Source organism: Echiichthys vipera (genome assembly GCF_963691815.1).
Source record: "Echiichthys vipera genome assembly, chromosome: 17".
NCBI classification, from domain to species: Eukaryota; Metazoa; Chordata; class Actinopteri; order Perciformes; family Trachinidae; genus Echiichthys; species Echiichthys vipera.
The window spans coordinates 16,241,566-16,265,561 of NC_139842.1; the positions used below are offsets into that span (position 1 = coordinate 16,241,566).

At 39.8% G+C, this 23,996-nt stretch overlaps 1 protein-coding gene across 1 annotated transcript; it reads right to left on the reverse strand.

Annotated features, from left to right (window-relative positions):
- Positions 1 to 292: 292 nt before the first annotated feature.
- On the reverse strand, positions 293 to 23,603 carry baiap3 (BAI1 associated protein 3; the record flags this gene model as incomplete). Its single annotated transcript, XM_083931978.1, has 33 exons — positions 293 to 396; positions 585 to 790; positions 870 to 993; positions 1,075 to 1,195; positions 1,502 to 1,585; positions 1,679 to 1,750; positions 2,239 to 2,347; positions 3,279 to 3,358; positions 3,462 to 3,530; positions 3,982 to 4,197; positions 4,469 to 4,564; positions 4,736 to 4,876; positions 5,573 to 5,696; positions 5,852 to 6,003; positions 6,128 to 6,179; positions 6,320 to 6,417; positions 6,912 to 6,968; positions 7,257 to 7,347; positions 8,396 to 8,520; positions 8,693 to 8,810; positions 8,900 to 9,003; positions 9,739 to 9,831; positions 9,924 to 10,031; positions 10,163 to 10,268; positions 10,937 to 11,014; positions 11,745 to 11,789; positions 11,986 to 12,199; positions 13,133 to 13,199; positions 14,033 to 14,092; positions 14,909 to 15,016; positions 15,200 to 15,283; positions 16,342 to 16,429; positions 23,470 to 23,603. The coding sequence occupies 33 exons, from the start codon at positions 23,601 to 23,603 to the stop codon at positions 293 to 295; spliced, it is 3,528 nt and encodes a 1,175-aa protein (XP_083788104.1).
- Between the last annotated feature and the right edge of the window lie 393 nt (positions 23,604 to 23,996).

Below are 23,996 nucleotides of genomic sequence, written 5' to 3' on the forward strand. Positions count from 1 at the left end.
ATTACCTCATTACAAAAAATATAGACTAATAACATTTAGGATCGACTATTCAATTCTAAAATATAGTTTAACTGAGACAGCATAGGGTTGCACAGTGACAGGATGTTCATCTCCCAGCTATAAAACAGCGATAAGCTTCACTGTATTCCTTTTTTTCTTTTCATTTTGGTATAATTACTGAACAAACAATAACATTGAAAAAAATTCAAATATTGTAAACATCGTACCAGTACAAAAGCACATGTCGCAAGACGTGGTCAGAAAACACCAACACATGCAGCGCTGACAGCTTTTACTCCTCCTCCATTGACTTCTCAATCTCCTTCAGCCTGCGGACAAACTCCTGAGCCTCCCTGTCTCCGATGCGAGCGTCCAGCATCCTCATGATTGGCTTATCTGGAGGGGAGAGCAAACAGATGAGAGTAGATCCGACACCTGACACAAATATCTCAAGATTGAATGGCTTTTCATGTTGTATTGGAGAAGTAATTGGAAACCCAGACCAACCCCCTCAGGTCGCACAAGAAGCCAATATTATGTTTGTGTAAAACAGAGAACTTGATACAGCCAGGAGCTATATGTACCACTGGGTTTACTGCGAGACAGGTGGAGAATGACAGGCTGGACGCTTTTGCCGGCAGCTGAGGCGTTTGGTCTCCCTGGCCAGCAGAAGTCGCTGAGAGGAGCCACAGCCTCACCAGCGAAGTCGTTAGTGGAAAGCCAGTCATAGTCCATCACAGTGAAGGTCAAACAGGCAAACCTGTGTCTGTACTGTTCCGGACTGACGTGGCTGGAAGATACAAGAACAAATCAGGCTGCATTCAGGGTATGCATGCACAAACAGGAAGAGGAAGGAAAACAGTCCTCACAAGTAAAAGAGTTCGTCGAATACTGGGTGCAGGGTCTTAAGCTTCACTTGTGTACGTTGACTCTTGGCAATAGGGAAAAGGTGGTGAGGACAGAGCTCCACTATGACAAAAGGGTCACTCAGACCTGAGGAGGACCAGGACAAGTGAGTAAAAGCTCAACTTTCAAACAACAACCTGAATTTTATTTTGACTGTTACAGTTTTACCGTTAGCATCCAGTGCCATGATATCTGCAGCATGCAGAATCTCCACCGTCAGTCTCTGCTCCGGAGCATCATAGTAGCACTTGACACTGATGCGCCCATAACGGGTATGTTTGAGTGTTTTCTGCAAAAAGGTTTTAAATCACCGAAGATTATTATAAATCAGCATCTAAAAGTGATATAACATTAAAATGATTTCATAATAGGATGTAAAAGCTCAGTTTGACTTTCCCCCTGCAGAAACAAGGTGGGGGGATTATTGAAAGCATATATCACCTTACAGCATCTAGTTTTTCAAGAGTCCAGGAGAACGCAGATTTCCAATAAGAGGTGAAACAACAGAGGGCAGAGTGTCGTGCTGTCCAGTCAATATACCTATGTACATCTAAGGGCTAAAATGAAAGTGTCAGTCTGCTTAGTTGATACACACCTGTTGGGAAATCTTCTCCAGATAGTACTGTTCAATCAGCTCAAAGGAGGAACATTTATTCAGCTTGAGCTCCTCTTCCAGGACCTAAAGCAGCACAGTAAGAAATGGAAAAAGATAAATAACCCCTTAGGTTAGAGGACATAAATTATGAACAAAAAAAATTGCAATAAGTCCTACCTTGTAGTCTCCACTCTTCATGTCTTCCAGGGAAAGGCCCTCTCCCTTGACATGGAAGAACTGCAACAGGGTCTAAAGCATTCAAGTAAAAAAAAAAAACTCACAAGCTAGGAGTCACATTCCTCCCCCTAATTTTGACAGAAGGAAGTCTCAGCATAGTAGAGAGACATGTTCACACAAACAGCATGGCAGGCAAAACCAAGACATGTCTGCCAAACTCCAAACTCAGCCCTGTTGTATAGCATACCATGACTGAACATGAAAATCTGTCACATCCCCTGCCAGCTGGTTAAATTGGCATTAGAATATCCAATAGCTTCCACATTGTCATTCATGAGATAACTCACTTTGGTGCTGAATGACTGCCTAGGGACCCAATAAATATCTAATATATGCTATGCTAATGGGCTAGAGAGCTAATTAAAAGGATGATGGTAACAGTCGTGATGATTATCTGCAGAGCTGACACATGTCTTTCGAAGCAGACTATTCCTCTTAGTCAAACTATGCCAGACTGGAGATAACTATAAAAGTGTAATGAAATGCAGTAATCCCCTGACCTCCACTGTGTACTGAAAGCGGTTGTAGAACTCCACTTGAACACCCCTGTTTTCTGCGACTGCATCCAGGATCATCCGCAGGAGAAGCTCCCACATGCTTTGGAGAACTCTACAAGGCAACAGAAACAATGAGACACCCACACGTTTGTGTTTACCAGCTCTTCCAAAAACAAAACCTGTATGTTTTCACAGATAATCGCTTGATAATGATAAGTTGTAACACAAAACATGTCTGAGGGGTATTATTATTATGGCAAGGCTCACACAATTACAACATCTTATTTGCTGAGCTGTCACGGTTTCCACTTGGTACTATCAAATAAATGAAATCTTGTTTAGATGAAACAGCGATTATGCTACTTGACGTCTATTATGAGGTTCAACAAGAGTCAATTTCTGGTGTGCTGACATTCATCCTGGTTTACAAGTCAAATGTATGCTGATGAGGCAGTGTTATTTGTATGCAAAAAAGGGCAACAGACTGGACTGGAGTCCTACAGTATGCTAAAATGGTGCACATTTCAAGCAGGCTCATCAAATCATGCTTCAATATCAAAGGTCCCAGACTGTAAAAAAATTGGTATCTATGTGTATTTTTTAATATAAAGCAGGTCGAGTGCAATATAAATACTGTGGAAATGAAAAATGCCCATTAACACGTTCAGAAACTGTGCCTTTAAACGAGCCGTAAGAACTTCTATGTGGTTGTGATGTCATTACCTGGGAAGTGCCATAGTGGCTTTAATGGTTTGTTTGCTTAACTTGTTCTGTATGGATGTGCTTTGACTATTTTGGCTTTACATGCTACGTGAGCTGTGAGTTTATGTTGTGAATTCTGTCTTGTTTACGCTTTATAATTTTGTACCAAATGTTTAATTAAAAAACTTTTATCATCAGCTGCACAGGTACACCAGACAGAAATGAGCAATTAGGCAGAATGTGCCACGATTTGTATTGAAATTAATTAGCATTGTTCCCGTCAAACAGAAAACAAATGAAGTCATGTAAATAGTGAGGAGCAAGGAGGAGAAGGTAATTACCTTGTCAGGTTCTCCTTCACAAGGTTTTCAGTGAGGATGACCATAGTGTCTTGTAAGTATTTCATTAGAGGGGACACAGCCTGGAAGAGTGTCACATTAACATACATTACATATGTACTGGGGCCGCAAACATATCTGATACCAGAAGGAACGCTGAAGAGAACCACCACTACAAGGCCTTACCTCGTCATTGTTGATGGAATCTGGAGACAGGCTAATGTGCTGGATGTACCTCCGCAGCTCTGGCAGCATCTGCACAAAAATATTCTCTCATACATGTGCATGTAGGTGCATGTGTATACAAGTATGCGCATTATGCATTTCTACAGACACAAAAAGTAACAATTTTTCAAAACGTTTTGATGTACAGTGTTTTGTATTTTGTCCTCTGCACTTCATAACAGCAGCCATACGAGAAGACTCACATTACTGGAAGTTTGACTCCCATTATGACCAAATGGAATGCCAACATACATCCATTATCACACCTCTTGTTTTTAGTGATGAGCATGCATTTTTATCCTATTTTCACAGTGTTTTTTGAACATAATTCATTAAGTGACTGCCGGTAGAAACCTCACCCTGTCAAATGGAGTTACCTTGTTTTCACTGAGAGAGACACATTGCTATATATGTGTACCAGGTTTCATGCTATCAACTATTATTGATCTGCAGGTATTCATGCTTTGAGCACTAACCGCACCTTGTCGGTGAGCAGTGTGATGAGACGTTTGGCTTCTCTCTGTAGGTCCAGGTCCATGTTGAACAGCTGCCCATTGAGAGCCTTGTAAACCTGCTCCTTCCCCTCTACTCCACAGGACTCCTCCATGGCCCGCTCCAGCCCTTGCCAATCCAGGTCACCGGGCAGGTGACCCAGGAAAACACGCACATGCTCCGTGTTGTTCAGGGCGATGCACAGCTAGCAGAAAGCGAGGAGGAGCAGAAGAGGAGAAAAAGAGGGTGGAGGTGGAGAAATAAAGAAGGGAAAAGAAGCAGGGCTACAGAGAAGTAGGGGGACGGGGTGCGAGTGTAAATGATTTGACGACGACAAGAGGCAACTGCTTTTTTGTGTGTGTAAACATTTCTGAGCTCCTGCTGAGCCCTTTGTGTTGCCAGGGAGAACACTTGCTGACATTTACTTCCCACGGCATGTGTGCCCTCCCCCAGTTCTTTCTCGCTACAGGCGTTACCTGCACTGTGAAGCTCTTGTGGTCTCGCCCCAGCTGGTTCCTCTCAATCTTACGTGTTATCATCTCTGAGTAGCACACAGCCTCACTGCAGTAATTCTGTGACAGAAAGAAAAAAACAGTCCTACTGTTAATGTGAAATTCTCAGTTTCTTTTTTTTTATTGAGACGAGTAAAATCTGTTATTAATACACATGTCTGCTCAGAGTCATGTTTTTATGTGTGCGGGATGTGCGCACATGAGTGTGGCAACACAGAAAGCAGCACTCACATCTGTCAAACGAGTCACAAAGATGAATGCCCCCGCAGAGTCTGGCCAGGCGAGCTGGAGCCACATCTCCCGTACCTGGCTGAAGCATGTTGTCACCTCCACTGCTGAGGAGCTGTGTTTGGCCTGATGCACAGGCTCAAGCTGCTCAAAAAAACACATAACAACACAAGATATAACATTCGGGGAACACGTTTTTTAGGCATATGTAATGATATTTTACTCCAACCCCTTATTTAGCATTCTTAGGATTATGTTAACAGGTAAAGCATGCTTTATAACACAATAACACATCAATATGTAGCTGTAAGCAGCTATAAAGACTATTTTTTGAGTATTTATTAATGTATTTGCCAACAAATCTAATTCCTTCTACAAAGCACCCGTAACTGATGTGTAAAGAGTCGATGAATGCCTAATAACACAGATAATATTAATACATACTTAATAAAATGCCACGGAGGTGTTTAAAGCATTTACTTACCGGTTTAATCGCCTGTATTAACAGTTAAGAAAAGCTTTTTCTTAATAAATAATTTACAACATGCTGTAGAATTGTTTTAAGCAAACAAATAAATATAATTAAAACAATTGTCTTTTTTATATAAATAAAAACATTGGGATATTACAAATAATTCTACCTAAAAAGTATCTGTATCTGTAATCTGGTCAATGAATGTATAAATACATGCTTTATTACACACTTTATAACTGTAGTAAGCAATTAATGACCAAGGATATCTTTTACATATATTAGATATTTAACAATAAACTTATAAAGTGGCCCCATATCTGCTTACAACTACATTTTAGTGTATTTCAACGGCAGAAGCCTCTTACCTTGTCTGTTTCCACTGCTTTACGGATTCTGTCACAGGATCTGTCATGAACGATCTGCAGCCACTTATGAATCGAGGACTTGAACCAGTTATGAAAGCCCGTCAAGGCCAACATTTTAGCATCCCTGTTAGAGAAGAACACAGGTCCTTTTAAATCAATTCAAAGCAGGAGAAAAGGTTGAGCTCTTATCACCTTGCTGACATTTCAGACAAATAACGACCAGTCAGAGCCCTTTATGCTGCTGTATGAACTGTTATGAGAATGGGACTGATAACCAACTTGAGAGGAAGAAACTCCCGAAAGCCTTTGAGGATTTTCAAGGACATGAAGAGCTCAAAGATGGTCTCTCCCATTGTCTGAGTCAGTCTGGAGCTCTCCTGCTCCAGAGTCCCACAGACTCGCTCCATCACTACGTTTACATCATCGCCGACCTGAAGGATGAAATGATTTAAGTGTGTTCAAGTACCTCTGTCAAAGTCAGCAACAATGACACTGCATGACTCACAAAAAGCTTTAGGAGACTTGTTACAAGGACTTTTCACATCAAAGACATACCTGTTTCTCCAACTGCCTGTATGATATGCTCAAGAAATCTACTTTCACTGCACTGTGAGGACAAACAAATGATGAAATGGCATCAGTCAAACAATAACTAATCTAATCTAATCCTACTAATCCTGTTTCTGTGCCAGGTAGCTTATTCTATTTTTGTTTTTTCTTGATGAGATGTACAGGGCTTATATTCACCTGTAGAAGAGTTTGTTGTAGATGTTCTGGGCTCTCTGTACATCTGCACACACGGCATCAACCACCTGAACCAGCTTCTTCAGCTGCTCCTCCAGAGTCTATGTCGCCAATACAAAATGAACATCATGGATATCAACTCAATGAAATCATGCTTGTATTAAATCAATATAAGCCAGAGATGGCGACTTGGAGATGAGCCGCGCACACAGTGACTTGACTTGACTCATCCTTGAGATCTGGGACTTGTGAACAATCTTCATTTCATTTTTTGATTATTAGATTTTTACCGCATTTATTTACATCAAGGAAATCTGACAAGCTGAATGTCATTCCCTTCCTTATCGTCAGGTCCAACCCTATGCATCTTTGCAAAACCCTGTTTAAAGTGAATATATACCAAACAACTAATCAATGCTGATACTGTATGCTAACGCAAAACAGAGTGATGATACAGTACATGCTTTGAATTCATTAGACATAGCTATAAGACTTGATTTGGACTTGTGACCAAATACTCAAGACTTGACTTGTATTTGCCCCTCAAAGACTTGACACAAAAAATGACTTGTAAGCACCTCTGGTATAAGCTTACCCCGTCTCCTGGTTTATATCTTGCAATTAAGCTCTCGTACCACTCCACAGTTCCTTTCTGTTGAAATAATGACACAAATAAGCAGACTAAATGAGTAAATTAAGGGTGTCCTGTATAGTACATTATTGTTGTTGACAGAATTGCACATTATGTCACCCCTGTTTTTAATGATATACATGCGTGTCCTTCATGCTGCTTTCATGCCATACAAACATATTCATAGACCTGCTAATGAAGCCACTTTTCTACAGTACAGCCCCTCTAGTGGTCAACTACTCCAAAGAGTACCTTTAAGACCCCATTGAAAAACAAATGCTTTGGTTTTTATCCCAAGTTCATTGTTACCTTGGCAGCAGTAGTGATGTCCAAATGTAGTTCATTTCGAAGAGGACACACAGTCTTAAACGCCCGCATGTTTTGCATGTAGCCAATCCCCCTAGCATTCACAAACAGGAAAAAGCCAATTACAATACAAGACTGCTTTTAGGTCACATAAATGCTGGTTTCAAATCATATTCTTAGAATATGAAATATCAAAACATCGCAATCTCACAAAATCATTTCCATTCTAATTGTATGCAGGATCCTGCTTGTACTCTGCAGGAGAGGAGAGATGAAACTTGAACAGTTAGGTAAGTCATTCTGTGTGTGTGTGTGTGTGTGTGTGTTTTTGAGAGGTGTAGAAAAGATCTCCCTCGAGGCGCTGGGCAGAGCTGGACTTCTTACTGGTGAAGTTTCTATAAAAAACAGTCTCCTCCAAATTAGTCTGACACGGCAACATAAACTTCAATAATTAGCTGATTTTACTGGATTGCTGAACGTAAAACAGAATCCCTAATTTGGTGCATTGCCTTGCTCTAACTTCCTTCTTTCATGCAATGGTAACTCAAAGTTAAGTTGAAATGCCCAATACTTTGATTCAGAGCAGAATATCTCTGCAATACTGAATGGATTGCTATCAAATTAAACACAGGTATACACAATCTTCCATGGATTGTTTCTCATGATTTTATGGAAATGTTAGATTTCTGGTCAAAATTCCAACAAATGGCCAACACATTGGTTGATGACAATGTGTCTAAAATCAATGCCTGGATTTCCATGAAACTCACTGGGGATATTCATGTTCTCTAAAGGATGAATGCTTATGATTTGCTGATTTCCTCAAGACAATAGTTCCAAAAGCAATATCAAAACGTATATCTAAATATATACTCTTTCATTTCCTGAGCACATTCATGTTTTAAAAAGGTAATGCTTTCAGGTTTTCATGACAGTATGGCCCTAACACCAGTATGTATGTAAGTAATGAGCAATGATTAAGATATTTCTGTTTGAGTAGGGCACCCGACAGTGCTTCCTCCACAGAGTATGACTGACAGGTTGAAGTCCCTCCGTGTCTGTTGGGGTGAGAGGTCCAACGTGTAGCAGGTATGGCAGCACAGGCGAGTGTTTGATGTGATGTGATGGCAGTGTGACTTTACCTCAGCATGAGCTCGTAGCGTGTAATGGCAGCGGCGCTGGTGCAGGGGAAAACCTGACGCATGTTCTTCATCAGGCACAGGCAGTGCTCTGTGTACAGCCTGAAGCTGTCTGAAAGCTGCCTCTCCTGGACACAGGAAGGGCTCTCTGTTATAGCTTCAAGTAAACTGGCTGTGAGACATTTTTGGTTGAACCAAAAACCTTGATGCATGTCAGTGAAGAGCTGAACTAATGATGTGACTGTTTTCAGATGATGAAAGGTTGTTTTCCTACTGAGAGGCTGGTGGCTAATAACCTACCAGGTCTCCCCGCACAGCGACTGGGTCCCACTCTGCATCGATGGTCCTCAGGAGGCGCAGCAGCAGGGAGTAGCACACCCTCTGGGTCCGATGGTGGCCGCTGTAGCACTGCCAGCGGCTGCGTTAAAAAACAAAACATGCACTTTTTACATGGTGCTTAAGCTTTCATATTGATTTGATGAAATGCATTCGTCCATTAATACTCACATAATGGCCTGCTGAAGAGGTGAGAGATCAGTTTGCACAGCATGGTGAGTTAGTATAGTCCATGCGGGAGGACAAACCTGCCCGTTCCAGTTGTATGGCTCTCTCTAGAATAATAGATGGTAGATTATCATTGCCAGTTCAAGAAGAATTTGCTTGTGCAAAATCTAAACTTTACAAAAAACAAACGAACTGTAGTGGACTCAGTTTTGAAGCTATAGTAAATATGTGTATGTCTCCTGAAACTAGATAATACCAACCATGACATGCTGGCTTGCTGCAAATTGGACTAAATAACACTCCAAATTAAGGCTACATTTTGGAGAGAGAAAAAGGGTAACTTGACATCTGACCTCAAGATATCTGAATGAAAATGGGTTCCATGGGTACCCACAATTCTCTTTTTTTATAGACATGCCCACTTCATAATAATCCCAGACAAGCAGTTTTTTCTCATGCAGTACAAATGTGTTATTTTTGCCTATTCCAAAATGGAGTATTTGAATATATCTGAATGAAGCATGAGAATGGGAATCATAAGCTCACATCATAATGTTCTAGGCCCTTACACAAAAAAATGTAAACACTGAATAGGCGCCTGACCAAAACACAATGTTTATTACATGTTTGCAGACACAGTGCTGAGCTGCAACTCAAATAAATCTTCAGGTTCTGTTCAGCTTTCAGATGATGTATATAATTTATATGTGGCATCTACTGTTGACCTGCTATCTTCCCCTGAACATGCCCTGTCGCCCAACCTCACCCCTCTCAAAAAAGGGGGGCAAGTTTTTGTCTTTAGAACAGAGGTTGGGTTGAATAAATATCTGCATGAAACTCACCTTGACATGAGTGTGCTCATACTCCACAATCTGACTCAGCAGTTTCTTGTGAATGAAGATATTTGAGTCTTTCTTAGACAAAGCTGTGTCTCTCTGAAAGACAAAAAAGTATTAAAAGTTATAATTCTCCATACCCTACACATGCATGCAAGAAGAGTAGCATACTGTAATCTGAATATACAGACCTGGCTGGTGAAGAGCTTCAGTATAAGGTGACATTCTCCCTGAACTTTAGACGTACTTGAACGAGGCTCCAGCTTAAACCAGGTGTCATAGCCCACAATTGGGATCTCCTGCAATAAGCAAACCAACCAGATTATTGCCACTGCCATACTTCTGTTTAAAATGTGTCACACTGTCGTTTTGTGGTTTTCTTTGTCACACGCCGACGCTACTGACTACTGCGAGTGTGTTCTTTACTCACATTCAAAGGGATGTTGATGCATCCGAGGAAGTCATCAGCGTTCTCCTCGGAGCCTGATGATGCAGACCCATTGGAACGCACAGACTTTGCTATCTGCTTAAAATACCTGATAAGAAAAAGCAGAGTGCAAGGAAAAAAGGGAATAATTTATTTTTCAATACTGTGAGAGCTCTGATCTAATAACTTTTATTTTTAGGCATGTCGCTAATGCTTTTATCTACTGTGACTTAAAATTAGAGCATCTGCTGAATGGGTTTTTTCCGACAAAAGTTGGCTATTACTCAGATTTTTGTTCAAATGGAAATTGCACATTTTCCACCATAGGATTGTGATACTTCTGTCCCTCTGTGTGCACAGCACTGACACTGAGTTTCCCTGTATATCAGTTGCCTTTTTTTCGTTAAAAGGACAAATACCAAATGATCCCCTAAAATTAAGAAGCAAGTTTTTGTCACTATTTTTCAAAATATGTAGTTCATTTCATTTTTAAAGACTTATTCATTCAAAAACTCAAACTTCTGGCTTAATTCAAATTGAAATGACATTCAATTTCAAATTCAAAAGTTTGAGTGATTCATCTATCAACGACCCACAATGCTAACTGGATGAATAAAATTGCTACCGACTGGAATAATTGTGCACAAGTAGCAATGTGTGATTCAGTCCCACTTCAGGCCACATTACTACTACAAATACACAACTAAAGGAAAAGCCAGCATTTCTTACAAAAGATGCAACTAAGACAGCTGAGTTACACAACAAAGTTTCTTCTACCTGCCCATTCCTCGAAGTCCACTGACTTCATTGAGCTTTTTGCAGGCCTCAGCAACAGAAACGTCATCGTCATGATCCCTGAAGAAAAGAGATTTCAGAAGTTATTACAACCTCATCATCTCCTGATCATTTCCTGTAAGAACATGCTTCATTATTTGTGCACAACAATGATTGGAAATGAGATGTGAAGGACATCCCCAATCTAGTCCCACTAGAGAAAAGTATCAGCCTACTTGACTTTTCAAGAGTGAGCTCTCAACTGAGCTTTGACCAGAGGTGAGAAACATTTCTGTCAAACAATGACTCTTCGACCAATCTGTTATGCGACATGACTTACAGTTTTCTAGTTTGTGTTTGTTTTTGAACATTAAAGCATTTAAACATGTCGTAGTGGAAACCCAAAATAGAAGTATAGAAAGTACCTGTAAATGGGAACAGGAAGTTATTGATTTCAAATGGCTTTGCCACAGCTAAAGACATTTGTCATTCTGGTTGGAAATTCAGTTGTTACAGCTGCACAAAGACAGCAATAGTAAAAATAAATAGAAATAAATTATTAATAATAAGTGGTATATAAAAAGAATGACAAAGAATAGACAACAAATAAAAATAAAAAACTTTACTAAAACATACAATATACTGTAGGTATTTATTTTGTTTCTGTGCAAGAAAAATACTCAATACTTCTGACATAAAAGAAAATTGAACTTATTAAACTACATCTAGTATAATGAAAATCATTACGAAAATCTTCCTCTGGCATGGTGACATTCAAGGTATTCAAGGTGTTACGGTGTACTAATCTTACCATATGTCAAGATGCAAGAGGTCATTGTGGACATCATCTATTTCACTGTGAAAAAAACAATCAGAATATAGGAACATCATGAATTAAGTGGTCACCTCCATGACTCCATAGTGATCATTTCACAAAGATGACACTGTGCTGCACTAACAACTTTAATGTGAAACAAATAGAACCATGAATTAGGCATGTCACACATATCACAATGTTCAACTCTGCTAAAAGGTTAAACTGCTGTACTCACAACACAAAGTGCTCGTCCCACACTGGGTTGAGAGTCTCGGGCTTGACCTCAGTCACCTGGATACACCTGGCAGGTAACACCTCTTTGATGCTGGAGCGTTTCTCCAGCTTCTCCTTTCTCTTTCTAAAGCTGAACTTTCTCTCCTTCTTCTCCTCCGTCTCCCGTGGGCTCTGGCCCAGCAGGATTCCCAGCATGCAGTAGGGGTCGCTGTACCCTGGCGGGCCGCGGGGTGACACATAGAAAAGGTTATCACACACATACACACACACACAGCAAACTGTTAATATCACCCTGATGAAACTGCAGCAGTAAGAAGAGGGAAGGCTTTGGTCTCATTTGTGATTACAATCAGTGTCGTGTTGTCATGCTCATCAGTGTAAGGAGTGCGATGGTTGACGATGGGCTTATTTGACATGAATAGCACTTCACGTGGGAAGTAGCACCGGTAGTCAGCTGTGGCAGGCAGTAGTGACAAAAACCTGCAGCCATTTTTGCTGGAAAAAAACAGGAAGTCAAATCCTTAACAGATCTTGAGACTCCTTTTTATTCATCTTATGAATAGGTATTATACTGCCCTTGAAGTGGTTGCTGTGATGTTGTATGTGTGTAAGGACACATAATGTATATTGTGCATTATATGCATACTGTACTTGCATATAATTTCTTTCACGGAAATGCCATGCATATTCACCCTAACCTCATTCCCATCTCATATTAAAGAAATATCAGCAGCTTCACATTATGCAGCTGTTCAAAATAACATGCATTCTGTACATACATGGAGAGATGAAAAGAATAAGGTATGCATACAAGATATTCACACTAATGATGTATGTCAGACTCAATCTGAACATGGGGCTCCCCATTCAGATTTTATAGTATCCGAAAATGTTACGCTTAACTATAATGTATTCAGCTACTGAAGAGTGACAGTTTTCATGAACCAAACAATAAGTATCGTCTTAACACCACAAAAGGCACAAGCAGGTTGGACGGAATTCTACCCATCATGCATTGTAACATTACTGCTGGTCAAATCTGCGCAGATATGTATATAGATAGATATTAAGATACATTAAGATATTTCACAGAACCATTTTATTTCAAAGAGAAAGTAAATTGTTATCTTGTGCTTAAGATGTCTCACCATTTGCATCCTTGGCCATCAGGCTCCTTGCTTTCATGACAGAAACTCTCAAGGAAAAACTAGCTCGCTGTAAAAAAAAAAAAAAAAAAAAAAAGAAATGTTCATGTCTGTTCATGAGTACATTACAAGTTTTTTTTTTTAACATGACCCTTTCGCCGGCGTGATGGGTGACTCTAGAGTTAATAAGTGTCAGCATGCATTGTAGAGTAAGAATGTGAAGAATCAGTGGCTGCAATCTTAAATGCCGGCTTTGTCTCAAGGTAGAAAACAATTTTCCCATTGGAGGTCAGTTTAATGGCTAAATATTTTCACTCTGATAACAACATTTCCCACATTAAAAGTTAAAAAAAAAACTCTAAAGAGGAACTGGAAGAACATCTACATTTTCTCACTCATTGAGAAATTCTACTGCGCTATGGTAACCAGTGAAAGAGCAGTATGAGCCGGCTTGCGATCTGCAGGACTCAGGTGGATTGATTGCCATCAACAACAAGATGCATGCTGTAAAATTTTGGATTACATTTTTTTTTAAACAAAAGGTGTGCCACAGGGTTGTATTCTAGGTCCACTTTTATTCGTTATATAAAAATAAATGTTAGAAACAGTTGATGTTCTTGGCCTGTTTAAATCAAGCTACTTTTCACATTTGTTTGAAATTTACTGGACAAAAACAATTTTATTGGCAAATAAAAACCTCAACATCCAATTATTTGTTGTATAGCCAACAGTGAAATAATATTATGTCAAAAAGTCAACATTGACAGACTAGTGTACATTTTCCCCTTTTTTAGGGCATTTTCCAAAACACTGATGTCAGCTTCCACTGCCACAGTTCAACTGAAGGATACTGTCAAATGACAATATTTGAATGGAAAGTGACTTATGTACGAAGTGTCTTACCTTGGATTCTTGAACTTTTTGGAGAATGATGTCATGTTCCTCTTCGCCCATATCAAACGCCTTGAATGGTTACAAGAGTTACAAAAAAAACACTTTTTAATGCAGGGGAGATACTACAGATAAAATAGAAAAATCTTCCTCGGTCTATCTTATGAAATATGCAATCAATTGCATACATTTCCAGAACAATAATGTGAACCCTGGATAAAGCCAGGTTCAAAATTTAAAGTTATTTGCAGAGGGGATTTTGGATCTGTCTTTTTATCACTCCATAAATGAGAAAATACTGGCGACAGCCTTAAAAAATGGCCTATGTAAATGAGGCATTGAATTTTGGAAAAAAATCTACAGACACACATTTACAAAGTGCAGTAAAATAAACACCTAAACGTGAATTTTGGATGTTTTCTTTCCACTAGTCTGAAGACATGATAAGGAAGGAAAATAACCCAAAATCTCAAAATTGACTAAATAATGATTCTGCCTGGGTGTCATTCTAGAAACACTCTCTTGATACAATTCAAAATGCACTCCTATCCACTACAACAGCACTCAAACTAGGAACACAACTCAACTTGAGAAAAGATGACCACTCCAGACATAAGACGCTACAATCCTGAGCACGATTTTATTTGAATGGATGTAATATCACAGCTGTTGTATGTCAGTACACAGTGTGACTCGACTTTGATGTTTAATCATGTTTGAGCCACGAGCGTCTGCTCAGATTCTTACAGCCTACTCACAACAATAACACCCTCTATGAGTCTAGCAGCAGTGTTATTAACAGAGATTTAATAAAGCTCAGAAAATAGATTCTGTTTTTCTGAGATAGATCGATATATAGAATAGATAGATATATAAACACATAGATACCTTAAGAAGGTAACCAAACAGCTCTTCGTCACTTCTGACATGTTCAGGTGCAGGCACTCCCACCCGGTTGACCACAGTGTACACAGCCTCCTCATAAAGCAGGTCCAGCTACATGAAAACACACTCCGCTTAATAACAACACTTCAAAAATTAAAATTAAAAGCTTCTGTTCCTTTGCCTTCATGCTTTCTCCTCTGCTGCACATCAAAACCAGGGAGGGTTGTTATTGTGACTCTTAAAATGTAATCCCTGCAAAAATTAGATGAAAACAGAAAAGATAAGCTGACGCACCTCTGTTCTTCTGATTCTGTCAGGGATAAAGGCCTGGTCCACAAGCTCCTGGGGCGGCGGCACTGTGCAGGCCCCTCTTTGGCACTGTGAGGGGTCAGAAACGGTTCAAAATGCTTCCTTTTTTGTTTGACTTTTGTTCAAGTCGAGTAGTTTCTAATTTAGTGTTGGGCCTCCGTCAAAGGGTAACAAGATAAAGGGTTAACCCTTTTTTGGTTTATACATTTCATCCAACATTTCTTGGATGTGGGATGGAAGCTCTGGACGTGCTGAGAAACGAGCGGAAAACCCTTTTGATTCTTCACTGCTCCACATATGCACCAATCAACAGAGTGCAGTGTTTCTTAGGCACTGTTTAGACGAAGGCGATTTAGAAAGGAAACGCAAAAGTGGCGCTGTGTTCTCACTTTTTAATCCGCGCTTAGACAAGCATCTTTGGGGGGAAATCTGCGTGCATAAGGTGACGCAAAAGTGTGTGAATTTCAATATATTATAGGTATAGGTAGTGTAGTACTCTGGAGTCCAGGATCTCTGTATGCAAGTGTTTTAAATAAGTATGTTTTTGCATTTTTATTTTTCTTAATATTTGTTGTCTGATTTTTTTTACTGCTGCTGTCTTGGCCAGGTCTCCCTTGTAAAGGGATCTTTGCAATGTATTGTATTATAAAGGCTTTCATACGATTTTATGTAAAATATGAAACTGAAAAGTAACTGATAACTACAGCTGCCAAATGTATTGAAAAAAGTTCAGTATTTTCCTGAAGGGTAGTGGAGTAGAGTTCTTTCAACCACTACTGCCTATAGCCATTTTATCAATAGTGTACCAAACCAACATCTGAGGCTGGACGTTTACAATATGGAAAACATAGAAAATGTTATGTGGATCTTACTTATATTTCGATGACCCTTTGAATACATTCACTTGCTCTGAGCAAATATATAAATACAGCATCATTGCCTTATTAGCATTGGCAGCAGCTTGTCACAGCTGAGCTTCCAGTCTTCTGAGCACCCAACTCAACTCGGCCCTTCTGTCTATACACGTCACACGGCCCTGAATGACAGCACTGAATGAGGCCTACTCGCTATACAAATGTGTTTCAAGGGTGTAACAGATGGAAAGGTGGGAGTTGGGTGGGGGTTACCTCAGCCTGGGCAGCCCGCAGCATGTTCTCCTGCTTCTGAAGGATGGCATTCACACGCTCAAAGAACTCCAAGCTCTCCTCGGAAATCCTGCCAAGAAGAGGAAGCAGACTGACAAATTATCTCTAAATATAGATGAAATATTTGGAAAATATGTTTGTTTATGAGAAAAATAAAAAAGTGCAATGCCCGTTGTAGCCCTTATGGTAAACAGATACATAATCTCATCAGTGTAATATTTCTGTATGGTTATTACATTGGCGGGATCACACTGCATCTTGTTTACTGACACTTTGGACAAGTGCTGTCAATAAAGATGATCTTTTCCCTTTTGATGTCGAACTAGGCCTAGTGGACTCCATTGACTGCAGTTCAGCTCCACATTAGAATCAAACGACTCCTTTTTTCATGCAATAAGAAGGAAAGCTAGTTTGAACCAAAGCTCTTAGGAATCCAAAATGTCTGCACTCTGCATGAACCATGTTAATCTACTATGATGAGCAGGGCTGTGTGCAAAATGCAAATGATGTGTTCTGTGTCCTCCAGGTGTGAGTGAATCCCCGGACTCCCGCCTGCCCCAGTTGTCATGGTGATACAGACACATTCAGGGAGGGAGTAGCTGGCTAAATACCTTGGGAAATCCCCCCCACCACCACTTTCACCCTGACTTTCCAGCCCTCCCAAATCTCATGCCGGGCATCTTCCTCCCTGCCAGTATGGAGATCACTAGGGCAGCAGAGCTGTCGGGATCAGCCAAACCTAACTCCCTTCAGCTCCCAGCTTCTGTTTTCTTTGTCGTCTCTCAGAGCAAAACCCCATCACATTATACATATGAGCCATCCACAGAGGCCCAGTCACGCTCCTTTATTAGCATCATCACACCACAGCAGGCGTGTTGCAGCCCATCCCATCACCCACTGACTCTCGCCATGGTGGGGGAGCGGATGGCAAACCCCTGAGGTATTGATGAGCTCTAATGGCATTCATGCTGAGAGAGTTGGTCAGGTTTCAACTGGTGTCAACTTCAAAGGTGGATGTTCTCAGGTAAAACAGCTGAAATCTTTTATCAATGTCAGCCTTAATATAAAATATTCTCTCTCCTATTTTGAATAAAAATTAGACCACATCACAGTTTCTTAATCAGTCAGGATTTTTAGTAAAGGCAGCAATTACAGATTATCTTCATTAACCTTTGATCTGACAATTATTTTCTTGACTCTTTTGATTAATAATTAAAATATATATAAAAAATATATATATATAAAATATCAGAAAACTACAAAATGCTGATCAAACCATTGCAGAGCCCAAGTTGACATCTTTCAGATTGCTTGTTTTGCCTGAATAACAGTCCAAAACCAAAAGATATCACAAAATCTTGCAGTGACTTTTGGGTATTTTAACCTACATACATGACTTTAATAATCAGCATGATTGCTGGTTGATTCTAATCACCTAATCTAGACTCTCTTTAATCTCTGTAACTGTTTCAGGTCTACTCTGCAGTCCCTGTTTTGTCACAAAAGGATGGAGTTTAACCTTTGATTGTTAGCATTAAAACAACTTTGCAACAAAGATAAGCCTTCACTTTTCAGCCCCAATGGCTGTTTTTTTTAGATTTAGATGTTGCCAAATGCTGATCAAAACCTGAGCTGCTATTCTGATCTGAAACCCCATAGTCAGTGTTTGAAAGCTTGAAGCCACAAGCCGAGTCTACAATCTGTGAATGGCTCCACAAGCGAAGCCTGTTCTGCTGACAAGACATGGGAGGCTTTGTTTTCATTTGCAGATAAAGTACAAATAAGCTTCATTTGATTGGAATACTTGTGTTAAGAGACACTCAACTCCCTCAACATCCATCTTCAATCGTCCAGGACCTCTTTTCATTCAAAAATATGTCCCATTTTTTGTCCATCAGCTTGAGGATTTGACCAGACAGTCTGGGATCTTTTGTCAGTGCTTTGATGCAATGTGTTTATGTGCAAAAAGAATGCCCAAATAGAGCAAATCCAGTCAATCCTATTTGATGAATCTAAAGAAAACATGACGCTGATACCTTTCAACCTTTTTTGTACACACACACACACACACACACACAGAAAATAACAAACTGATTTGATGTTGCTAGGAAACAGTGCATTTTTTTTACTGTCATTTAATCCTAATTTGTTTTCAGAATTCATTCAATTTTGTTGTCTTATCTGGAGAGTAAATCTGAAGGGAAACAAATAAAAACATGAACACTGAACTTCTTCCATCTGCGAGAATATGTGTTTAAACGTGACTAATCGGGAGTGTGAGGGTGACAGCAACCCTTCACTTCCAACATCAACATAATATGGCACTGCATACATAGTAATTAATATTGCAGACATCACTGTTGTGTGCAGCATGAAAGGCAACTTGACGTCTGTATGCATTCAAATAAAAATAAGCAGATTTTAAAATGGGATTCATCATGGTTGTCAGTGCATAATATCAGCCAGTGGCTCATATCATAACAGAGGATCTCCATGACAAGGATCACCACTCAATAAACACACAAGACTGTTTGTTTTACACTAATTACATATTTGCTTAAGAATGTAATGTGGAGATACAATCGCAGAATCTCTCCATTCAATAACTCAAGCCTCTTGAACTGCTGACTGACAGAACATGAGCCTGGAGTGAAATTATTTTTTTAACTTGGGTATGTCTTATGTTCCTTATATTATATATTTTGGACAATATAGTGTAGTATCCGCTTAAGTATTGCTGAGCTAAAGGAAAATCACTCCTCTAACTGTAATACAAGTCTGAGCCTGTCAGCGGCAAAATCAAGGACTTCTACTGGATATACAGTTTATTGTCTGTCGCTATTTCCCTGTTTGATTGCAGCCCGGTTCACAGTGTCCAAAAAGGTCACAAACAGAATTACACAGGTAAATAGGATCCAGGTTGAAAAATAACAACATTCCCCTTTAACTTTCACCCCCTTGACATTTGAAACACATCTACAACTCAGTGTGCTGTACAAAAATGCCTCTTGGACAATAAAGGCCAACATAATGGACTTTTTGCTAATTTGCATGATGTGAAAAAAACAGGGATGTGAACTCTCCTTTTTGGATTTTGACTGTTTTGGCACCACATTTGGAATACTGCACTGCGTCCTGAACGTACACACCAAGTTTAGTTCACATCTGGAGGGAGCAAAAGGTAGGGCTTTTGAGTGTGTGCAATTATTGAAATGCTGCATACATTGTCATGATTAAAAAAGTATGTGATTAGTCTCACTCCTTCATTAAACAGACTTAAACAAGCTTAACTTGACTTTGCTCAGCTGTGTGAAGCCCAAAACTGTCTCACTGCTGCTTTAATTTTGGCAGTTGAGATGCTTTCTTCTGTTGACCAAGAAAGGGTATGAACCACTTGCGGCTATATTTAATAACTTCATTGCCTGCACATTAGGGTTTTCCTTTAATGTCATTCTGAATTGATTGGGTTATTCTGCATTAATTAAAAAATGAGAGCCTCAGTACAGTGTCACTGAGGAGTCAAATCCATTAAGGACACCGCAGCGAGCTCACAATTCACAGTAAAGTCAAGTGTGAAATATGAAGTCCATCGAGGTTGACAGAGATTTAAAAGAACAATAATAAACCAAAAATCTCTTGGGCTTTATGCTGTTTAACACCCAGTGACAGTGTCTTGTGCATTTTCACAGAACCAGCTCACATAAAAGGCGAAAATATAATTTGCTCTAACTGAATAAAAAAGTTCACCTCAAACATGCTGCTATCTGCTCTGAGAGCTCAGCTCTGATGGCCAACTGAATGACTGGGTCAACAACTGTAGACGTAGCAGCCCAAGTCTACCCAGCCTCATTTACAAATTCTCAATTAAAGCGCGAGTGCAGGCAGGTCAGCAGCAGTCTGAATGGATAACAAAGATCAACAGCCTGTCTCTAATGATGAGCGCTCAGGGTATGTGCACGGCTGAGACTCAGCGGGAAGGATGTAACACCAGGGAGCTGGCATGGGAAATGACAAAAAGGTGAGATACTGACAAATCACACTTTATTGAAGAACACATATAGGACCCTCCTGCAGCAGATTTTAATTAAATTGTGTTAAGAATAAAATAAAACATGCTAAATAGATAAAACTGAAGAAAAAAAAAAGAATCAAGAATATGCATTAAATAACGCACATGAAAAATTGTCACTTATTAGTCTTTCAAATCCAAAAATTTTCAGTGTTCAAGAAGGCATCTTAGGTTATCTTCCACGTTAAAAATAGACATGGTCGTCAGTACAAGTATAAGTTAACATGGGGGCAGCAGCCTGTATTAGGTTGCTATAGAAACCTCAGGTTCATACTATTACTTTTGGCTTCAGATGAAGCATCAAAACAAGACTGAAAAAAAACAAGATGACTGGTTTTACCTGTGCCACTTCATTTATTGCTATGAGGCAGAACAACTCTGGGAAAAAAACCTTCAATTGGGAAAAAAGGAAAAGGAATACACCTTAACAGAGATCAGACAAGATCATAACCAGGTTACAAAATCCACTATGCTCCTGTTTATTCACGCCCAAGATCACAGCGCTGTCAAGCCACGGATAACATGACATTAATCAACACATTACACAATATCATAAGAGAAACCTTGAAGATGCTGTACTTGAAAAACTGAATTATTTTTTCTAAAATATGATTTTGGGACAGCTGACATTTTGACTGTTCAATGACAGCATGAGGCTCGGTAATGTCTGATCAACAGTCCAAAACTCAAAGATATTCAATTTACTAGAATTTAAGATGAGGGAAAGCAAAAAGATCCTTACATGTAGGAAGGTGCAACTGTCAAATATTTGGTGATTTTGAAATGTTATTGAAATTATTACTCAATTACCTAAATCATCATCACTCATTTTCTTTTGATTGACTTCATGTAGTCCAATGTACCATTAACCCTGCATATCAGCTGGTGATATCACAAGATCATGCGCAAATCGCCAGATCACATATCACACGATAATCCATCTTGTCAGGTTCAGAGTAATGCGTTTGTGTTCAGAGCCACGGTGATCCGACCATTCAGCATCCTGTGAGGCGCTACTGGGGGGAGTACGAGGGGGTTGATGACGACACAGAGAGACAACTGTTAGTTCAAAACCAAGCCACCACCATAGTGACCACCATGCAGTTCGACCAGTGGCCACTAGGGGCAGGTTTCATAGTAGAGCGATTTCTCATTGTCCCCCATGTTAAACAGGCCGTTTCATAGCGTAATTAAAACTATTTAAGGCCTGGTACAAACAAAACATTCTAGTCTGTATGTTTAGGTCATATCTCCATGACAACACTGAGGGGGGTGAATTTTCTTGTGCCTGGCTAGTTTTTAGTTTGTCGGAGGTTAAAGTTTATGAATAATTAGGGGCGTGTCCTCGAGTGACAGCTAACCGCTGACCCTTACTTCTCCTCAGGTATACGTCAGACAGATGGACGTATCTCCCTCGCCCCAACGTTACATCAATGCACTTTTTTGGTAAGGGGAAATGAGGCTGAGTCAAAGTCTGACAAGACGGGTACTCCCATAGACGAGTCCGATTCAATCCAGTTCAGAGAACGGACCTCGGTGGGTATGCTACGTCCATTTTTTATACAGTCTATGTTCAAAACAAAATCTTTGTTTTCGCTCTTCTCCTGAGAGACTTTGACAGCTCGTAATAGTGAAATGGTTCATCTAATCCCCCGTCAGGTTTGTTTTGAAAGTGCCTGTCCTTTTCCGCAGTTTCCAGTGAAGGCTTCTCAGACTGTCTGATGAGTCAGGTTTATGTGCCATCTCAATGATATACAACGTTTAATCTATTTAGTTCTCTATTTATGGTTATTTACATATGAAACACATAAGTTAGCAAGTCACACGGGGAAGCCATATAATGTTATTATAGCTTTTATTATTGGCTTTTATATCGTTAAAGCAATGAGCAAGATTGGAACGTAAGGAAGCAATGTCATTATTTCATTTGGATGACAGTTTTCACTCTGATCCTTTTTGTCCATTTTGCATTAATGTTCTTGATAAAATTAGAAAATACCCATTTGTGAAATGTTTAATATACACAGTATATAAAATGAGGCTTTACCATGTGGTGATTTCATATATACTAGTTATTTATTGAATTACCAGAAAACGTGCTAAATCCAGATAAATACAGTATATCTCAATCAATATATGAAATTACTTATGTCAGGATGAAAGATTTTGGTCATATTGCCTTGCAATGTACCTGTAACTTTCATTAATGTTAAATTCAAACACAAAACACATCCATACATAAACTACAACACAAGGCGATTTGCTCTCCTGATTTATGATGCAGCGAGATGTCTACTCAAGCAAGAGTAGCAGCGTGCTGTACTAACGGTTCATTCTATATGTTGAAGGACGTGTGCGCATCAGAACCATATGGTGTTAACTGATGCAGAAGAAAGCAGCATTTCTGATCGTCTCAGAGCCTGACTGTGCATGTAATAGTGTAGTTGATGTGTCCTTGGGGGAGCGGCAGCTTGTGCATCGCTTGCTCACAGCAATACACAACTCTGGAATAAATGTCAAACACATTAAAACATTCTGTTGACAAGAAATAACCTGTGGCTCAAGTTGGACAGCCAGTGGACCACAAATGAGTAACAGATAAAAAAAAACCTGCTGTGGGCTCTGGTAATTTTACTTGTAGTTATCAATATAAAGCTGTTTTTAACCTTTTCCCGCCGCATATTTTAACAATACCGCAATAATACTGATAATCGTGATAACCATTCATACTGTTTCATCTGTACCAACAATCATTGTCCGACAGCAATACAGTGGTTGGCAATCTAAAAGGAAAAGCATCACAAGCTTCTTTTTAATATTATAAGTTCAGGCAAAACTTCTGCCACTCGGTGTGCCCGGAAGGATTGCAATTCAATTCAATCAGCATCAATACATTTTTTCTCAGTTAAACTCTGAATGACAGCACCCCCAGTAAAAAAAACAACTTTATTCCACGAATGCCACATCCATGAGAAAACATCAAACAAACCAGCATTCACAGTATTTGCAGTAGTGTGTATGTTTGCACTCCAGTGACTCACCTGCGAGGTAAGGGGTCAGGAGAGTGTGTGAGGGGGCTGCCGGCGGTAGGTGGCGGCTCCCTTCGGCTCCTCAGCGACTGGCTCCTCTGAACCTGCCTGAGCACACTACTCTTCAGGTCCAACAGCGTCGTCATGATCTTTCACTGCCACAACAGACACAAAGAGCAAGAGCGTTGTAATAAGACAGTCAAAATACATTTTGTTTCCGCTGTGGGACCATATTCATCATCATGTTTCTAGAAATACAGTTGGCCCATGGGATTCTTTTTGTCTAATCAGCTGCATAATCAGCCCCATTGTTCTTTTAACATAATTATACTTGTCCTCAGCAGAAGGTGTGTTCTATTACTGCCCGAGTCCGACTTATGCCGCGGGGGGTGCAATTTATCTTTCACCTTTTGGTCTGGTCAGTTCAGAGTTAATCAGCCTTTATTTTTGGGATCACACTTTGTACAAAATATACAAATCAGTAAGCCTTGCAGAGCTGAGAGCCACAAGAGCCCCGTAACAGCAATACCATAAAAAGA